The 19735-nt window shown below is 45.4% G+C and overlaps 1 protein-coding gene across 2 annotated transcripts; it reads left to right on the forward strand.

Moving 5' to 3' along the window:
* The first annotated feature begins 876 nt into the window (after positions 1 to 876).
* On the forward strand, positions 877 to 18174 carry RHEBL1 (RHEB like 1). 2 transcript variants are annotated; one of them, XM_083727859.1, is made up of 8 exons: positions 877 to 1064; positions 6296 to 6367; positions 8357 to 8424; positions 8738 to 8820; positions 10473 to 10529; positions 14101 to 14148; positions 16211 to 16295; positions 17961 to 18174. In XM_083727859.1, the coding sequence occupies exons 1-8, from the start codon at positions 1013 to 1015 to the stop codon at positions 18048 to 18050; spliced, it is 555 nt and encodes a 184-aa protein (XP_083583985.1). In that variant the 5' UTR covers positions 877 to 1012; the 3' UTR covers positions 18051 to 18174. The 2 variants fall into 2 exon arrangements, with proteins under 2 accessions (XP_083583985.1, XP_083583986.1); XM_083727860.1 differs by lacking the exon at positions 877 to 1064 and adding an exon at positions 5705 to 5749.
* The last annotated feature ends 1561 nt before the right edge of the window (positions 18175 to 19735 follow it).

A 19735-nucleotide genomic window follows, 5' to 3' on the forward strand; every position in this document is an offset into this window, starting at 1 on the left:
TTGAAATCCCACTGAGCTCGAGGCCATTTACTCCCAAGTAAACACGCGGAGGAACCTCGCAAAGTAAGAACATCTGAAGGCAGCCCTGTTTAGGGAAGCTTTTAATGTTTGATGTATTACAGTATTTTAATATATATATATATATTGTTTAAATAGTTTTTATTAAGTTTCTTACAAATATAACACATACTACAACAAAAAACAAAATCACAAATATAAACAAAAAAGAAAATAAAAAACCATAACAACAAACACCTAAACAACACAAATTAATTAGTTATTTAAACTTCTAACCTCAGAAACATGTTTTGGACTTCCTCTGAATCCTCCCATCTGAATTTCCTCGTATTTAAATGTAGCAGTTTTCGAATAGCATTATTAAAACACAATATTCCAATTAAAGTAAAATTTCTTAACTTTTCTTAAGGTTCTAGATCTCATTTATTTAACTAACCCTTAATTTAGTCCTAGGCCTATTTGGTACTTTCAAGTAATTTCTAATTTTTAATGTTACAGTATTGATTCAAATATAGTCTTTAAATTTCTTCCATATTTTAATATTTTCTGGGAAGCCGCTCAGAGTGGCTGGGGAAGCCCAGCCAGATGGCCAGGGTATAAATAAAATAATATTATTATTATTATTATTATTATTATTATTATTATTATTATTATTAGGGAAGGGTCCGCTAAGCGCCCGGCTGGTTTCCCGCCCGGCGGAGCTCCTCACTTGCGCGTCGGGAAACGCCCCCCGCATCCTCCCCTGCGCCTCGCTCCCCCCCCCCCTCGCCGTTTTTCATGAATGGAACGGGAACACCTCCGCAGCGCGCACGCGCCCTCTTCCCCGGGGCCAATGAGGAGCGTCGGCTGTAGGCCAGTGTTGTGGTCACGTGGGCGTTTGTAGTTGCGGCGGCGGCGGCGCCCGCGGCTCTACTCTCCGGCGGGCTCTTTCATCGCGCGGCCCGCCCGCCTTGCGGCACCCCACGCCCTCCCTCCCCACGCCCTGCGCCGGGCCATGCCGCTGGTGCGCTATCGGAAGGTCGTGATCCTGGGATACCGCTCTGTGGGTGAGGAAGTGGTCCAGATCGAGAAAGAGATGGGTGCCACCCGGGGAGGAGGGGGGGGCACGTGGCCGGGGGGGGGGTGCTCGGGAGGTGGCAAGGATTGGGGGGGTCTCCTCGCGTAGCGGGGGGGGGGAGAGGTGCCTGCACGAGGGTCTGGCCGCGGAGGCTTGGAACAATCGAAGGGCGCGTGGGGAAGGGCGGGCAGGATCACGGGTGGGTGCTCAGAAGGGGTCGCGCGGAGTGGGGGTCCCGGGGGGCTGGTCTGGAAGCATGCCGTAGGTGGGGTGTGGGGGTGGCCGGAAAGCGTGGAAGAAGGAGGAAGCGGGTCTGGTGCGTGTGGCGAGGACGCTGCACGTGGTGCGCCCGGAGCAGCCCTTGCCATCCGGAGCGCGGGTGGGGAAGGCGGCGAGGATTGGGAGCAGCTGGGATAAATGACTTTTTTTAATATCTGGGGAGGCTTTGGTTTTAGGGGGAATGGGAGGGGGATCGGCATCTCCAGGTGAGAAAGCGGAGAGGCGCTTCTGCGCCTTTCTAGCAGGAGGCGCGCGCGTGGAAGGGAGGATTTCGGCAGGTGTGTCCGCGCCAGGAACACCTGCTCGAGATTCCCTCCCTTTCTCTACAGTTCTCTCTTAAAGGGGGAGGGAGGGGGAGAGCCCCGCCCTAGTCAGGTAGGACTGATTATATGGGCGACTTTGCTGGGGGTCTTCGGAAATGTAGGTAGGGGTGATTTGGGAAATAAGAATAGGAACACCACCTGCATCCTGATCTTCATGCTTAAAAAAAAGGGGCAGGCACCAAAATCGTAGAATTGGAATATTGACAGGATCAGGCCAAATGAAAAACGGGGCAGTGTGGGGATTGGTGCCCTTTGATTCTCTGAGCAGCCCGTGTTTGGGGATGGGCTGCCCGGCTCTCTATGTTGTGGGTTTCCTGTCTGAGAGCTTCCTGGGCTTGAAGTTACTACATCCTGAGATAGATACATTTCTCCCTTTGCTGGTTGCACAGAATAGTTGTTGCAAAGTGCCATAAATCTCTGCCAAGTGTGTGTGTGTGTGTGTGTGTTTTCAGGGGAAATCACAATGCAATTACAAGCCCCCTGCCCCAAACGTCAAATCTTAGCATGTCCTATTAAATACTTGTTTAGGTATAAGTTGCTGGGGGAATTTGTGCAGATCTGCAGTGACGGAGTTAAAATTCTGCATGCATTTGCATCTAAAAGTAACTCCCCCCCTTTTTTCTCCTAGTCACCTATTTATAGTGAACTGGAGCCCTCCTTGCCTGTCCAGAAAAGCTTTAGTGGCTCCTGAGTCCAGAAAACTTGTAGCTTCTGGACAGCTTATTGCTCCTTGGGGAGTTATTTGCACATGCACATTTCCCTGCTCATCTGACCTCTTCCCTGAACACAAATGCAAGAGGTCACTTGGGGTCTGTTTTCTATTAATCCACATGCAGTGGGAGGAAATGACCAGAGGTCATAATGGGAGGCTGGGTGGTGAAATGGCTTGTTTTCTTATATTAAGCCTTCGGCAGCCTTTTCTTCCTTGGAGTTGGGCAGATAATATAATCTCAATGTGCCCATGCATGAGAATTTGCTTTTAAAGCTAGGGGTCCTTTCTGCGACAGAAGGGGTTAATACATTTCTAGTTGGCGTGGACCCTGTGTGCGTAATGTTTGGGTTGTTGATCCTCCTCCTACAACCATCTGTGCCTTGTTTGAACAGGTCAAGCTGTAGCAAGAGTTCTGCTTTGCTGGTGTGGGGCTGTTGCAAAACAAAATGTTCCATGTTTGGTATGGGTAAATGCAGCCATATTTCATTGCACACCTCTGCTCTCTTGCAGCGTTGAACATCAGTGCCTTGGGACTGTCTTGTCGCTTGCGCATGCAAACAAATGGTGATTTAGGGGATTGTCCGGCCATGTCATTCCCCTGAATGAGGTTAAGATAATGACTTCACATTTCAATTTACTTTTGTTTCTTGGGCGGGCTGCTCCCTTTTTTCTGTGATTAGAGCCCATATTAAAAAGAATAAAGAGCCTCTCTTTGCTTCACAGATAATTTAGAGATGTCAGAAGGCTCTCGTAAGTTGGATTGGAAGAACCCTGGCTGTCAGGTTGCCCAAGTTCCTAAACATTCAAGGAATTTGAAATATTTCTTTCAACACAGCAAGGAGAATTCTAAGAATCCATACTGCCATCTTCCCAACCTAGTGCCCTCTAGATGTTTTGAACTACAACTCCCATTAGTGGAAACCAGTAGAGCCATGTGAGCTGGGGTTGATGTGAGTTGTAGTCTGAGGACACAAGGTTGGGGGGAGCTGTTCTAGTGTATTAGACTCGGATCTAAGGCACCCGGCTAAGCTAGTCTGCAGTAGAGAATTGCAACAGAGCAGCATCTTAAACTAGCTTTGTTGTTGTTGTTTAGTCATTTAGTTGTGTCCGACTCTTCGTGACCCCATGGACCAGAGCACACCAGGCACTCCTGTCTTCCACTGCCTCCCACAGCTTGGTCAGACTCATGCTGGTAGCTTCGAGAACACTGTCCAACCATCTTGTCCTCTGTCGTCCCCTTCTCCTTGTGCCCTCCATCTTTCCCAACATCAGGGTCTTTTCCAGGGAGTCTTCTCTTCTCACGAGGTGGGCAAAGTATTGGAGTCTCAGCTTGATGACCTGTCCTTCCAGTGAGCACTCAGGGCTGATTTCCTTAAGAATGGATAGGTTTGATCTTCTTGCAGTCCATGGGACTCTCAAGAGTCTCCTCCAGCGCCATAATTCAAAAGCATCAATTCTTTGGCGATCAGCCTTCTTTATGGTCCAGCTCTCACTTCCATACATCACTACTGGGAAAACCATGGCTTTAACTATATGGACCTTTCTTAAACTAGCTACATACTTATAAATCCCTTCCCTTGTGGCTGAACTAAAAAGGATGCTGACTCAGCTACAAGATCGTGGAGGAGTGTGGAAGGCAAGAGTTAACAACAAGATGTACAGGCTAAACAGATTCATAATTTGTTCTGTGCACACTTGTGTGCAAAGATGTGAACGTGAGCCCAGATCCTTTCATGTGGCAAGTGCGGGAGCAATATGCCAAATTTAACTGTTGTTAATACACCCCGGAGCTGCATTGTGGAGACAAATCTTTGCAGATCTTCTTGTTTTCTTCTGGCGCTTCCTCCATGGTCCAGCAGGTGGAATGCAACATGTTTGGCTAGTTCACTAAATCCTTACGTACCTGGGCACAGCCCTTTCTTTTGTCACCAAGAAGAAGAAAGAGCAAAGACCTCGTCCTCTTGCCCATCATTCTGCCCAGATACTGAGGTCCAGCGCCGAGAGCCTTCTGGCGGTTCCCTCACTGCGAGAAGCCAAGTTACAGGGAACCAGGCAGAGGGCCTTCTTGATAGTGGCACCCGCCGTTTGGAGCACCCTCCTACCAGATGTCAAAGAGAACAACTACCAGACTTTTAGAAGACATCTGAAGGCAGCCCTGTTTAGGGAAACTTTTAATGTTTAATAGGTTATTGTATTTTAATATTCTGTTGGATGCTGCCCAGAGTGGTTGGGGAAACACAGCCAGATGGGTGGGGTATAAATTATTATTATTATTATTATTATTATTATTATTATTATTATTATTATTTTTCTCCAATTCTGCTCATCCCATCCTCTGCTCCAGATGACCTCTTGGGCTTGTTGGCTTCCCCCAAGGCATGAGATGAGGCCCACTCTGCATGTACCAGTAGATGTCTGGCTCTTCTGTTTTCCTCCAGACTACTTGGCAACACACAAACAGCCTTGGGGAACCAGCTTTGTAGCCTAATTAGGCGCAACATTGCAGCCCATGAGCCACTCTCCTTGCATTCAGAGACGTGTGTGTGTGTGTGTTGCCAAACTCAATTTATGGTGAGGAGGAACCCATAGCTGATACATATATCCAAATATTGATCCGCAATACTGAATGCTGTATTTGCTTGATGGCGTTAAATAAAACAACATTGCCTGAACTGACCCCAAAACAATGACTTACAAATTGGTACTGGCTAAAAGCTGCTGACATATTGATTGCTTTTCACTGTACGGGGGGGGGGGGAACCCTTTCTCATCTCAGTTGGATTAATACTGCAGGATTTGAGACACGATACATATATCTAAGACTGTAGTCCTGTGCTCATTTATCTGAAAGTAATGGGACTTCTGCAAAGGCTTATATACATTGAGCTGGAAATTTAGTAGATGAATTTGTTTAAGAGGGAATCAACAAGATAATTGATATTAAGCAATGAGTATATTTTAAATTTCTTGACTGAATAACCGAGTGATGTAATCAATTTGTTAAAATTAAAAATTAAAAGCACGAAATAGCACCACTGAGGATTAACCATCAAGAGTTTTATGGCGCTTTAAACACAAGGGGTTGTTGTATTCAGCAGTGCACAAAGTTAAAGAGAATTAGCATTGATCTTCTGCTATCAGGTCATTTTGTGTAAGAAGGTCCACAAGTGGACTGGTTGTATCTGTATGTACAGTTTGTAAAGGATAAGAAAAAACAGGGAAGTTTCACAACACTTTTATTGAATGTGTGAAGTTTATAATTGCCTGGCAGGTATTAAGAATTTACGCAGGCATGCCCATCTATACACAGGCTCCAGTATGAAGAAAATTGTAAACAGAGGGTCCCAGAAGGCATGAAATGTAAGAGCCACAATTTGTGACAAGTATATTCAAAGATGAAGTGTTTCCCCCTAAAAGCCCTCCACTCCGCAAATTCACATCAGATCTTCAAATCAACTGAATGTGCTAGTGTTTTCTGTATATCAAATAGTACCATGAAGAACTTTCATTATTTACTTCCCCCCTTTGAAGATCTGTCACCAGGCTAAAAATTCACATTTGCATTTTTTTAGGTTTTCGTGAAACAATTCCCCCTGCCTCTCTTGAGTTCCTCCAGATTATTCTAGAGCTCTCAACTGTTTGTCCATTGCCCACCTTGAGTTATCACAGGGATGATAGTGGTTTAAAACTAAATTACTTTGCTCTGTCACTGTGTTTCGCCGCACCCCAGAACTTAAGCACGGGAATTTCCTTGACAGGTGGGGCGATCTTAAACTGGGAATCAGTGTAATTTTGGGGGGATCTGCTGGAGGTGTTTGTTTTCCTCTGAATGCTGAGTTTATTGGCTGCTGAGATCCAAAGAGCACACCTGAGGCAAGGCTTTCTTTTCTCATCTTTCCTCTTCAGGTAAAACATCCCTTGCACACCAGTTCATTGATGGGGAGTTTCTGGAGTGTTACGATCCTACCGTGGAAAGCAGTAAGTGTTGTGGTTAGATCTTTTCTGGGTATATATGGGGTCTTGTTTGTTACGAGTCAAGCAGTGAGCAAGATAGAGGGAAGTTTTGATCATTTGATCATACATTTGATCATATGTATTTTCTTTGACCCACGGGCAGAGCAATAGAGCCCTATTTCTGTACCAAGCGAAGCAAAAACGGACTGTTTTGGGTTTCAGGTGATGCTAAAAGTCAAATAGCTCTTGTGCATAGCTGGGATGTTGTGTGGAAAGCTCAAGTGTTTTCTCCGCAGTGATAAACGGATTCAGTAGCACCTCTCCTCACTTCCTGCCAGGCCGCAAACCCTCCCTCATCGCAAGAGTCCTTTCCTGTTTTCGAAGGGGGCTGCCACTCACAACCACTTCATACAGCGGAACATTTTTTAGCTTATCTGAAGGCCAGTTTCCCCATAAATCTGCCTTGTCCACTTCCGGTTTGCCCTGTGTGGTGATCACTCCTGGGGAATTACTTTTTTTTGGGGGGGGGATTTATCTACCCAAAACATTTCACTGAGTTGGTATGGCGTCAGATGTTTTTAGCGATAATTGTCTGTTGGGGTTTGTGCATGTATTGGAGTTTGCCACTTTTGTTCCTTTGTAACTGCCTGGGCTTGGTAGCTGACAATTATTATTTCTACGAGCCGGTGGGAAAATAGTAAATGTGCCCCTGAGCACATGCAGAATGCCTTTCCATTCCTACTGAGCAAATGCACCTCCTGCGAATTCTGGTGCTATCCTGCAAATAATCAGGTGAATCTAACTCTGCCTGGGATCTGGATATAAGCTGTCACGACACACACGAAGAACATCTTTGCCCGTGGGATGTGGGTTTTGTAGAACCGCTTTGCCTGCTTCTATTAAGCAGTGACTGGAGCCAAAAGTTTCAGGGGTCCTTTTGCAGCCAGCTTCTTCGGCAGCTGCTTTGGGGGAAGCTAATTTACTCCAGGCAGATGCTCCAAAAAACATAATGGCTATGATCAAAACAATCCATATCTGCACCTGGGCTTTTGTTGCTGTTCATTTCTGCTTTAGCTGTGCAACATACGCACACTCTCCTTGCCAATTTACTCTTTAAATCCAGAATGCAGGAGCTAGACTGGTGACTGGGAGCGGCCGCCAAGACCATTTAACACTACATTTAACCTACACTGGCTCCCAGTACGTTTCCGAGCACAATTCAAAGTGTTGGTGTTGACTTTTAAAGCCCCAAACAGCCTTGGTCCAGTATACCTGAAGGAGCATCTCCACCCCCATTGTTCTGCCCAGACACTGAGGTCCAGCTCCGAGGGCCTTCTGGCGGTTCCCTCGCTACGAGAAGCCAAGTTACAGGGAACCAGGCAGAGGGGCTTCTTGGTACTGTAGTGGCACCCGCCCTGTGGAACGCCCTCCCACCAGATGTCAAAGAGAAAAATAACTACCAAACTTTTAGAAGACATCTGAAGGCAGCCCTGTTTAGGGAAGCTTTTAATGTTTGATAGGTTATTGTATTTTAGTGTTTTGTTGGAAGCCTCCCAGAGTGGCTGGGGAAACCCAGCCAGATGGGTGGGATATAAATAATAAATTATTATTATTATTATCTCCCTTGTGGGTCTCTCCTACACCCCAGGTTTTTTTAAAACACTTTTACGACGTGCAGAAAAGCCATAACAGCAATATTTTCAAGGCCTCTGCTTGTTGAGAGTTTTCCCAATATCTGTTTTGCGAGAAGACGCCGTGAAAGCAATCGCTTTGCTGTTGCTTCCTCAGCTCAGGTGAAACAGCATTGGCTTGACAGCCAGGCAGTGATGGGGACACAAGGGACAGATTATAGTGGCTGGCCGAGGACTAAACTGGCAGGGGGAGAAAGGGGGGATAAAAATAGCTTGAGCACAGATCTTTGGGGTGGAGCCAAGGATGTGGTTTAGTTTGGGGAGGGGTGCAGCAGGCACAACGTTGCTGTAAATTGCCTTCTTCCCTCGCTTCCCACTTTAGCTTACAACAAAATGTTGATGCTGGGAAAGGATGAATTCCATCTGCAACTAGTGGACACTGCCGGGCAGGTAAGAGAGGTTGTCTTTTTTTGTCTATTGATATTTCACTGCTCTCCCGCAGCACTGTGGCCTATGGGATTAATTGCTTGCTTTGACACACGGTCCCGAAAGGCCCATAGTGCAGGCAGGTATCTTGAGAAAATTCATCTGAACTTTTCCAGAGATCCATTATCTGGGCAGGGGTCACGTCCTGAAGCATGGTCCACACACGTGTGCATTCATGGGCTTCAAAACGGGCCGATTGCTGAACTGGGTTGTCTTCAGATTCACAAAACGTATCGAAATCAAAGAGCCTCTTCCTCTCTGTTTTGTTTCTGTCCAGGATGAATACACGATCTTGCCTCACTCATTTACCATTGGCATTCATGGCTACGTGCTGGTGTATTCCGTTACATCTCTCAAGAGGTAAGAAGGCCAAGAGTTTGGTGTGTTGGTGGAGGCTGTTCTGAGCCTTGTTGGTTGGTTGACCTTAGGGCTGGGCTGTATCTGGTTTTCAGTACAGTGGTACCTCGGGTTACATACGCTTCAGGTTACATACGCTTCAGGTTACAGACTCCACTAACCTAGAAATAGTACCTCGGGTTAAGAACTTTGCTTCAGGATGAGAACAGAAATCGTGCTCTGGTGGCGCGGCGGCAGCAAGAGGCCCCATTAGCTAGAGTGGTGCTTCAGGTTAAGAACAGTTTCAGCTTAAGAACAGACCTCCGGAATGAATTAAGTACTTAACCTGAGGTACCACTGTATTGCAATACAGCTAAACATCATGATACAGTGGTACCTCGGGTTTCAAACACATCAGGTTACAAACACTTTGCGTTACAAACTCCCCTAACCCAGAAGAGTACCTCGGGTTACAAACTTTGCCCCAGGATGAGAACGGCAATCATGCGCCAGCGGCAGGCCCCATTAGCGAAAGCACGCCTCAGGTTAAGAACGGTTTTGGGTTAAGAATGGACCTCTGGAACGAATTAAGTTCGTAACCTGAGGTACCAGTGTATACCCATATATCACAATATTGGCTGTTTTCACGGGTTTTTCCTGCATTGTGTTTTTTGCCGGCGCCTGCTCTTGTGATTCGCTGCCCCCTGCAGGAGGCAGGTGGAGAGCTGAGTCGGCAGAGTTAATGGGCTGCAGGAATTGTCTGGCTTCACGGTTTTTCCCACATTGTGGTTTTTGCATAGCGCGTGCACACACACACACACACACATCATGATTCACCATACAGTCATACCTTGGAAGTCAAACAGAATCCGTTCCAGAAGTCCGTTCGACTTCCAAAACGTTCGGAAGCCGAAGTGCGGCTTCTGATTGGCTGCAGGAAGCTCCTGCAGCCAATCGGAAGCCACAGAAGCCCCGTCAGACGTTCGGCTTCCAAAGAACGTTCACAAACCGCAACACTCGCTTCTGGGTTTGTGGCGCTCAGGAGCCAAAACGTTCGACTTGCAAGGGGTTCGGGATCCAAGGTACGACTGTATTGCCTGGTCAAAAATTATGAAACCAGTTTCACGCTATGGACTTAAAACCAGTTATGGATGATATATCGATATATCACCCAGCCCTTGATGGTACAGAGCCTTGCTGCCTTGCAAATCTACTCAAATGATTTGAGAGAAGGTCCTGTAATAGCCTTAATTTTTCTCTTCCCAATTCCAGTTTTCCACGTTTCCATAACCCTTTCCAAATGCTCCACAACTGATGGCCTCTGTTCTTTTTCTGTTCTAAATGGAACCATTCAGATTAATGCTATTTTTTCACATATTCCAGTCAATTGTTGGAGCTAAGCACTTGAATGGGGGGCAAGATCAGCCATGTTGAGCTTTCTACTTCCGTGCAAATCAGTAGGACCACATTCAGAACTACAGTTCCCAGAGTGGTTTCATCATAGTCAATCCTTCTTCACAGGCAACTCTGGGAATTGTAGCTCTGTGAAAGGAAAGGGGTACCATAGTGCTTTAAATGCATGTCGTGGATGTGGTCTGTGTAGCTTAACCTGAGTGACACTGTCTTGTGTTCGAGAAGTGACGTCCTATCATTCTTCCTCTTTTCTCTCTTCTCAGTTTTCAAGTGGTAAAGTCTTTACACAGCAAGTTATATGAAAGCAGAGGGAAGACAAGGTAAATATTAATTTGGTGGCGTGTGGGCAGGAAAGAGCACAATTGGAAAGAATTCTAGAATGGAAGTAAAGGCTCTTGCGAGCCTCCTTGCGTGGAATCCTATTCGGAATAAGGAATTTCCCTTAAAAAAAGGGAAACGTGTTTTTCTATGGAATGTTTGGGAGAAAATAAGACGGTAAATAACAAATAACAAACTAAATATTGATGTATGTAATTTTTATTTCTTAAAATAGTGGTAGTATGGTTGCATTATTTTTTGTAACAAAATCATTCAAGAAAAATTATTAGGTTTTTTTTTTTTAAAAAAAGGGAAACGTTGATAGCTATGAGGTGTGGGCATGTGCTTGGCATGTGTCTCCAAAAGTCAGTCACATATGTAGGTCTGTGAGGGGTCTCCTAACAACTTACAGCACCCTTCACAAACTACAGCTCCCAGAAATCTTTGAGGGAAGACATGGCTGTTTAAAGTGGTATCATAGCTCTTTTACTGTACGGTGTGGGTGTTGTTATAATACTATGTGCTGTTTTTCTTGAAATCATTTTTATGGTTTAATAGAGTTTATACAGTCGTACCTTGGAAGATGAACGGAATCTGTTCCAGAAGTCCGTTTGACTTCCAAAACCAAAGTGCGGCTTCCGATTGGCAGCAGGAAGCTCCTGCAGCCAATCGGAAGCCCCGTCGGACGTTCAGGTTCCAAAGAATGTTTGCGAACCGGAACACTCATTTCCGGGTTTGCGGCATTCAGGAGCAAAAAGGTCCGAGTACCAAGGTGTTTGGGATCCAAGGTACGATAGTATATATATATATATATATACTAGTATATATATATATATATATATATATATATATAGTATATATATATATATAGTTTTACTTCTAACATTCTTTAAATAATAATAATAATAATTAATAATTTATTATTTATACCCCGCCCATCTGGCTGGGCCCCCCCAGCCACTCTGGGCGGCTTCCAACAAAACACTAAAATACAATAACCAATTAAACATTAAAAGCTTCCCTAAACAGGGCTGCCTTCAGGACTTCCGGGTCGGCGCCATCGCCGAATGGCGGACTCCCTCCGAGCTCCGGAGGGAGCCTGCTGGGTAGGGGTTGGGTCCCGCCGCACCAGCAACGCGGGGACCCTCAAAAACCATGGGCGGTGATGCCCATGGACTTGGTGACTCGGCAGGCACCGTTTGCGCCCCCCGACCCGCGAAGGAGCCTTTTTAAAGGCTGCGGAGCGGGTGACGGGGTGTGTGTGTGGTGCTATGAGTCCACTGCTTCCCCTGCCTAGCGAAGCCGCATGCCATCCGGCGGAGAGCACCGACTTTCTTCTATTGAAAATCTGGACTTAAAAGAATAACCCATGAGTAAATTTACCGGACTTAAAAGGAAAATTCTGATTTATGAATTTGGAGCGAGCGGGGGAGGTGCAAAAAGGAAGTCCGCCCCCCCCCCTGTTGTAGAGGTCTTAACGCAAGGATTTAACAATTAAGATCGAGAGATGAACTTATTTATTCGGAAAAAGTTAATTTCACGAAGGGAAATTACAAGTAATTGTGCTGGAGGAGAAGATTGATTGGTGAGAACTAAAATGTAACCCCCCGGGAACCGGGAGCGATCCGTTATGAGAGACTGGTGAAGAGACACAGAAATTTTGACAGCTGTCAAAGTAGCTGTCAAAGCAGGAAAATAAAAGAGAACTTTGTTACGATGGCTTTGCTGGCTAAATTCGTTACAATTTGGACATAAACTATTGAAAACAAAGGCAACAAGTTATTTGTCTTCTGGGTCTGATCTGGAAAGAAATTAAGTTACCATATTCCCTCTAGACTAGAGGGAGTTCTGGGACATTGCAACAGTGGCAGCAAGTGGAAAATTACTATGAAATTGAGCAGGATTTGTTATCTCTTGGGAAAGCTGCAAAAACGAAGCATTATTTTGTCTACAGAGGTTTCCACACTAAAGGAGACAATGGATTTATCTATTGAAGAAAGGAAGGGACTTGACGTAAGTTTATGTTCCTGAACAAATAAAGCCTCTGTAGAGGAACCAGAAGTTTCTGAATTAGAAGGTTTCTGCAGCAGAACAGGGAAAAGAAACCTGAGGAATAAGAGCTGGACTAAACTCGAAGTTGGAACATTTGGGACATCCAGACTTTAAAAGGATCAAGAAACAGAATTTGAGTTATACTCTTAAATATAGAGGTCTGGATGGAAGAAGAATGATCTTTTCTGAGAGTTTCTCCGAGATTGGACTTTCTGAAATTAAAAGCTACCAAAAAGACGGCAAAGCGGACTCGAGAGAGGGTTAGACATGGACGTGGGATCTCCAGTCTGGCAGTAGACAGAAGGATGGATTTTGGGGATCGAAACCGGGAAAGGGGGGGGTGAGATTTGGAATCCAAAGGCTGTAAAACTATATATTTTTTATTTTATTTTTTTTCATTTTCTCTTGTTGTGTGAGAAAAATAGGGGAATTCGTGGAAGGGAATTGGGGTCGATCTTAGGGAAGTATAAAAGTATAAAGAGAAATGGTTAAATAAGATAAATCAATTTTGAATAAATGGGCTAATTATAATTATAACAAGGTTTTACAATTTGGGGTAAGAATTTGTGGAATGAATCTAATGGAATTGGAATACAAGAGGGGGGGGGGAAGTCCTGGAAAGATGTTAATGAAATTAAGTGTAAATTCTATCCTTTTCTTTTTTCTTTCTTTCCTTTTTTATTCTGGAAACTTTAATAAATATTATTTAAAAATAAATAAATAAACAGGGCTGCCTTCAGATGTCTTCTAAAAGTTTGGTAGTTATTTTTCTCTTTGACAACTGGTGGGAGGGCGTTCCACAGGGCGGGCGTCACTACCGAGAAGGCCCTCTGCCTGGTTCCCTGTAGCTTGGCTTGCTTTTTCTTTTAGCCACCAGTCTGATCAAAGTTCAGGGACTATGGGAGTTGTGGTCCAATCATAGCTATCAACTTTTCCCTTTTCTTGTGAGGAATCCTATTCGGAATAAGGGAATTTCCCTTTTTTAAAAAGGGAAACGTTGACAGCTATGGGTCTAATGGACGGTCACAGCTTCTCCACCTCTCCTCTAAGCCCACACTTTCCCAAACTTGGGTCGCCAGCTGTTTTTGGACTACAGGTCCCATCATCCCTGAACGCTCATCCTTGCTAGCGAGGGATGATGGGAGTTGTAGTCCCAAAAACAGCTGGAGACCCAAGTTTGGGAGACCCTGCTCTTAAACGACACACAGTGACGTGGTACAAATTGTTTCATGGAACCGTAGAGTTGGAAGGGCCCCCAAGTGGCTCATTGGGTGCGACCCCCTGAAATGCAGAAATAATTTCTGATTGAGTTCTGCAAGGAAAGGAGCAGCTCCCATCAGAAGTGCATGTCCTTGCAAAAGAAGTCCCACAGTTCTTGTCTTGCCAGCTCCTATGCAAGAGCAGCCTTTGAGGCAGCAGCTGGTAACATGCTGAACCCCTGGCTGCTGGAAGTGCTTTGGTGAGTGGTTTAGGGGTTGAACCTTCCACTTTTCCTAAGAGTGTCCCTTTCTCCTTTGACAGGATGCCGGTAGTGCTTGTTGGCAATAAAGCTGATCTGTCTCTAGAAAGGTAAGAGCTTTGCCGTCTCTCGCCTGAGAACCAGGGTGGATAAAAATCAATGATTTTTGAAAGAAAGAAAAAGCAGGGGTTTGGGGTTTTTTTAATCGGATTTTTTATAAAATTTAAATTGGATTTTTTAAAATTTAAATCGGATTTTTAAAATAAAATGCTTTTGGAGGAAAAATCTTTCTAAAGACAGTTTTCTGTTTAAGTTACATTATAGTCCAAAGGCTATTCATCAGGAAATAAGGATTTGTTTTGAGTTGTTCATGTGTGCTAAAACTCACATCGGTTAACAAATATGCTATAATGTTATTGTCTTAGTTAAATAGATTGTTTAAATTGTTATTAAGGAAATGATTGTTTTTCTCCTTCCAGTAAAGTGCAGCAGAAACGTTGTCCAAATAGAAACAATAATTTCACAATTGCCTGTCTTTGTATTTCTAATAGTATAACCAAATCAGTGATTTTTGATAGAACTGTAAAAACCACTCTGAAAATTTATTATTCCAAAAATAAAACCTTCCTCTGGTTGTAAATATTAAGATTATACCAGCACGAATGAGTCTTTCTGTAACAAAAATGATTTAAATCAACTCTTACTGACTAGTGATTTAAATCAAGTCTTACTGACTAGTGATTTAAATTGTGATTTAAATTGATTTAATTTAAATCAAATCCACCCTGCTGAGAACATACAGCCAGAGCCTTAAGGATGGGATCTGTTTGCTTCAGTCTGTCTCTTTTCACACACCGGGCATAAAAGCAGCCATTTTGGGATTGGGGAGGCAATCTTTTTTTGTGGTTAAATTTTTGATCTCTTAGAACAAACGCTGTTTCTTTATGTCTCTCACTAGGATCACATGCAACTTCCCTTAATTGAAGATTGTTTCTATTATCATTCCTTGATGATGATAATAATGGGAGCGTTGTTTTTTGGGGGGGTTGTTTTCATGTATTCTCTCACACTAGGTATGCTTGCGCACGCCTTGCCACAGTATAAATGGTGCATTGAGCGAGCCGACCCCTATCTCCTTGCTGGGCTCCAATCTTGCCATATTCCAAACATTCATAACATTCCAAAGTAGAATTCTGCCTTGAATAGGCCCCCTGTTGTAAGCGCCAAAGGAATCTGTTGGTTCCTGATTCTAGGGATCAGGGTCACGCGTTTCTGAAATGTAAAACATTTCTGCATCAAAACGGGACTCTTATGATTGACATAGGGGGAAATCCAGCATTTTGGTGGCTTTTTTTCCTCCGGAGGCTTCTAGTACTCGTGGAGGCAATAAATGTTTTCAAAATGCATCAGTGTTAGTCAAAAGGTTTGAATGTAGATGAGAACTTAGCAGGGATGGGAACAAGTTTATTCTTTCGCCCTCTAAAAACAAAATAAAGGTAAAGGGACCCCGACCATTAGGTCCAGTCGTGGCCGATTCTGGGGTTGTGGCGCTCATCTCGCTTTATTGGCCGAGGGAGCCGGCGTACAGCTTCCGGGTCATGTGGCCAGCATGACTAAGCTGCTTCTGGCAAACCAGAGCAGCGCACGGAAACACCATTTACCTTCCCGCCAGAGCAGTACCTATTTATCTACTTGCACTTTGACGTGCTTTCAAACTGCTAGGTTGGCAGGAGCAGGGACAGAGCAACGGGAGCTCACCCCGTCGCGGGGATTCGAACCGCCGACCTTCTGATTGGCAAGTCCTAGGCTCTGTGGTTTAACCCACAGCGCCACCCATGTTCCTAAAACAAAATATTGCAAACCAAATAATGTCCTAAATAATTCTGTACTTGTCCAAATGTTTCCTATAACACACCCATACCTTTTTTCAGGCATGGAAAGTAATAATAATAGGAATAATAATAACTTTATTATTTATACCTCACTCTTCTGGCTGTGTTTCCCCAGCCACTCTGGGCAGCATACAGCACTGTCTGATTTATTTTCATTAATTTTACCCAGCTGCTTAGCCGGTCCCAGATCTTCAGGAACAGGTGTCTCAAATGACAACCTGTAGTGGTGAACTGATGTCTCCCCTGCTTTCATCTCCTCCCCTTTGTGTGTGTGTTTTAGCCGTCAGGTGAAGACTGATGAAGGCCGAAAGCTTGCCGATTCTTGGGGCGCCGTGTTCTTGGAATCCTCGGCGAAAGAAAACCAGGTACGATACGTTTGTTGTACTCTTGCACTGAGAGGCAAAGAGAGGTACCGAGTGTGACTTTCTGATGTCCACAGAAACCTCTCCTTCTTCTTCCAGCGGTTTGAGCACTGCCATGACTTTGTTTTTGATGTGGAATTAGCAGGCGGCCTCTGTTATAGCTTCCAGAATTTCAGAGCCCCTGTATCTAGGAATGGGCACTTTTCTCACTTATTCTTTACTACCTGTAAAGCGGGTGGCGCTGCGATCTAAACCACTGAGCCTCTTGGGCTTGCCGATCAGAAGGTCGGCGGTTCAAATCCCCGCGACGATGCGAGCTCCTGTTGCTCTGTCCCGGCTTCTGCCAACCTAGCAGCGAAAGCTCGCCAGTGCAAGTAGATAAATAGGTACTACTGTGGCAGGAAGGTAAGCAGTGTTTCCGTGCGCTCTGGTTTGCGTCATGGTGTTCTGTTGCGCCAGAAGCAGTTTAGTCTTGCTGGCCACATGACCCAGAAAGCTGTCTGTGGACAAGCGCCGGTTCCCTCGGCCTGAAAATGAGATGAGTGCTGCAACCCCATTGTCGCCTTTTACTGGACTTAACCAGGGGTCCTTTACGTTTACTCTTCCATAAGATAATTGCAAAGGTAGGTGCAGGTGTATTCACAAGTGCTTCCAGTTGCAGAAGGGAGACTTGCCCCTGGCCCAGACACCTCACCAAAGAACACATAAAACAGGGATAGAGACCTTGTACAAACCCACCCACCCACCATGTTGCTGGACTCCCATAACCACATCTGTGCTGGCTGGGGCTCATTGGAGTGCAGCAACATTTGGCGCCCAACGGGTTTGCCATCCTTGCAAACCTCAGAAGGATCCTCGCCATCCTCAAAATGTCAGGGACTGGACAGAGGAGGAATGGTGGGTTTTCTGAACCTTCCCAAGGGCAGGAGGACAGTATTGATTTAGAACAGCGGTTTGCAGAAGGGCATAGTCCAGAGGGGGAAAGCTGGGAAATACTGGGTGAGGAGCAGCTCGAAGAGCACTAGGATTCAGCTGGCAGATTCAGTGTCCTTGGACTGCATTCCTGAAGCCCCCCTTATAATAATTAATAATTAATAATATTTATACCCTGCTCATCTGGCTGGGTTTCTCCAGCCACTGTTGGCAGCTCCCAACAGAATATTAAAAACACGATAAAACATCCCTAAACTCCCCTAAACAGGGCTGCCTTCATTTGTCTTCTGAAAGTCGGATAGTTGTTGATTTCCTTGACTTCTGAGGGATGGGCATTCCACAGGGCGTGCGCCACCACCGAGAAGGTCCTCTGCCTGGTTCCCTGTAACCTCACTTCTCACAGCAGGGAACTGCCAGAAGGCCATCGGAGCTGGACCTCAGTGTCTAGGCCGAACAATGGGGGTGGAGACGCTCCTTCAGGTATTCTGGGATTACCCATTGTAGGAGTGACATAGATTAATGGGGTATGGTGGGGGCGAGCCTTTACTGGGAGCACCGCCATTTTATAGCGTGATTATTAAAGAACTTATCTGGTAAGAACGCTCCTTTTGTTTGGTCTGCTTAATTCCTGCCGCCGGGGGAGGCATCCGATTCCCCGAAGCCTGACAAACGCAGCAACGTTCCCCTTCTCCTCTTGGGTAACCCGGGTGCATTTTGCCTTTCTGTGCCTCACAGATGACCCAAGGTGTCTTCACCAGGATCATTGAGGAAATCGATCGTGTGGACAACTCCTACGGCGAGCAGCGCGGCTGTATCCTGATGTGACGATGCTCCTTTTCCCTGCCGGAAGCCGTTCTGCTGGTGGGAGGGGGGTGTCGCAAGAGTCAGGCCAACTCAGGACAGGCATCGCAGCTCCCGAGAGGCCCTGAAGAGCAGGTCTGGAATAGCTTACGGGTAATCCACACACACAAACACAGTATACCTCATTGCTCGTCCTCTATACAAGACGGCTACCTTTTGCACATTTGTTTGCTGGAAGCAATCTGTGTATGTATATGTGTATATGTATATGTATATATATATATAGATATATAGATATGTATTGCCAAATGTTTACAGAACCGGGAGGGTGTGGGAGCACAACAGGATCTATTTATGTTTTTTGACGGAGGAGCTCTTCTGTATATTTATAACCGTTTAATTAATAGGCGCACAAGTTTACACACATAGGTGTCTGTTCACTATTCGGTGTAAAGGGGAGGCAGCGGAATGTAAGTTTTTGGGTTTTTCAGCTGTGCCCCTTCCAAGTCGTTGCCTTATTTTTGGCGGGGTGAGATTTCGGGCTGCAGGCTGGATCCAAAAGTGGATTATTTTCCTCAGCTTCCGTTGGAGCACTGGGAGGCGTGAAGTGGCCGTTAAGTCAACAAGGCCCACGAAACTTTAATATTATTATTATAATAATAATAATATATCTCTCTATATATGCAACTAAAAGCAAAGTTCTTCTTTATGGGCCACATGGAGGGGGGAAACCTGAGTTGGTCATACCTATTCAGATGCTATTGCATGTACTTTCAAGCAAGAGAAAGCCCCCTAGCTTAGTATAATGAACAGAGGTAAAAACACAAGAGGTTGTTCTGAATCCTTAAAATGTCCCATGCCTTGCTTGCAACTGTGTATACCTTTCGGCGGTTCTCTAAAGCGACGCAAATGCTTTTGTTAGGAAGCTCTTCTGTTAACACTGATGAGTGAGATGCAATGATTTTGTGTCCTGTTACTGGACGGGAAAGCTCTCGGGCCTCTTTCCTTGTATTGTGATTCCCCAGGAGGAAATGCAAACTGAGAATGTCCCAGCTGGGGAGAAAGGGTTTGGCTGGATGCACCTCCATAAAATACTGCTGGGCTTATAGGACCATGCGGACGTGTTTTCTCCAAAGTTGCCCGTGTCTGCTTTCCCTGAGCAGCCTTTAGCCTGGGTTCAGGCATCACAGGGCAACCCTGAATGTAGTGAGATGTTAGTAGTTTTGTTTCTTTTAAGGAGGCTCTTAAATGAGTTCCGTGGGATCTAAGAAATTGGCTGCCCCCCTCCTCCATCCTCTAGACCGAGCACAAACAGCATAGCTGTGACTCTCCTCCGGTGCCTTTTGCTCTGCTTATTTGTCGACAGGACCAAGCAGGAAGCAGTTGGGCACAGAACTTGAAGTAGGCTAGGAACTGAAGGGGACGCAAAACGTAGCCTCTTGCCATAACCACCCAGAAACGCAAAGGCATTGCTGGGTCAGCACAGACTCTGGGAATGACCTTTTTCTCAGGGGTGGGAAGTCTGTGGGGCCCTCTAGAAGCTGGACTCTGATTCCCATTGGTCTCAGCCAGTATGGCCAGTGGTCAGGGGTGAGGGAAGGGGTAAAAAGTTAGCCTAACCCTCTCTCTATAATTGAAGCACAATATGCTGTGGGTGAGGGAAAATGGAGGAAACTTTGCAGGTATCTCGGGCATAGTGGGTCCGGGCG

Source organism: Podarcis gaigeae (genome assembly GCF_964106915.1).
Source record: "Podarcis gaigeae genome assembly, chromosome: 2".
NCBI classification, from domain to species: domain Eukaryota; kingdom Metazoa; phylum Chordata; class Lepidosauria; order Squamata; family Lacertidae; genus Podarcis; species Podarcis gaigeae.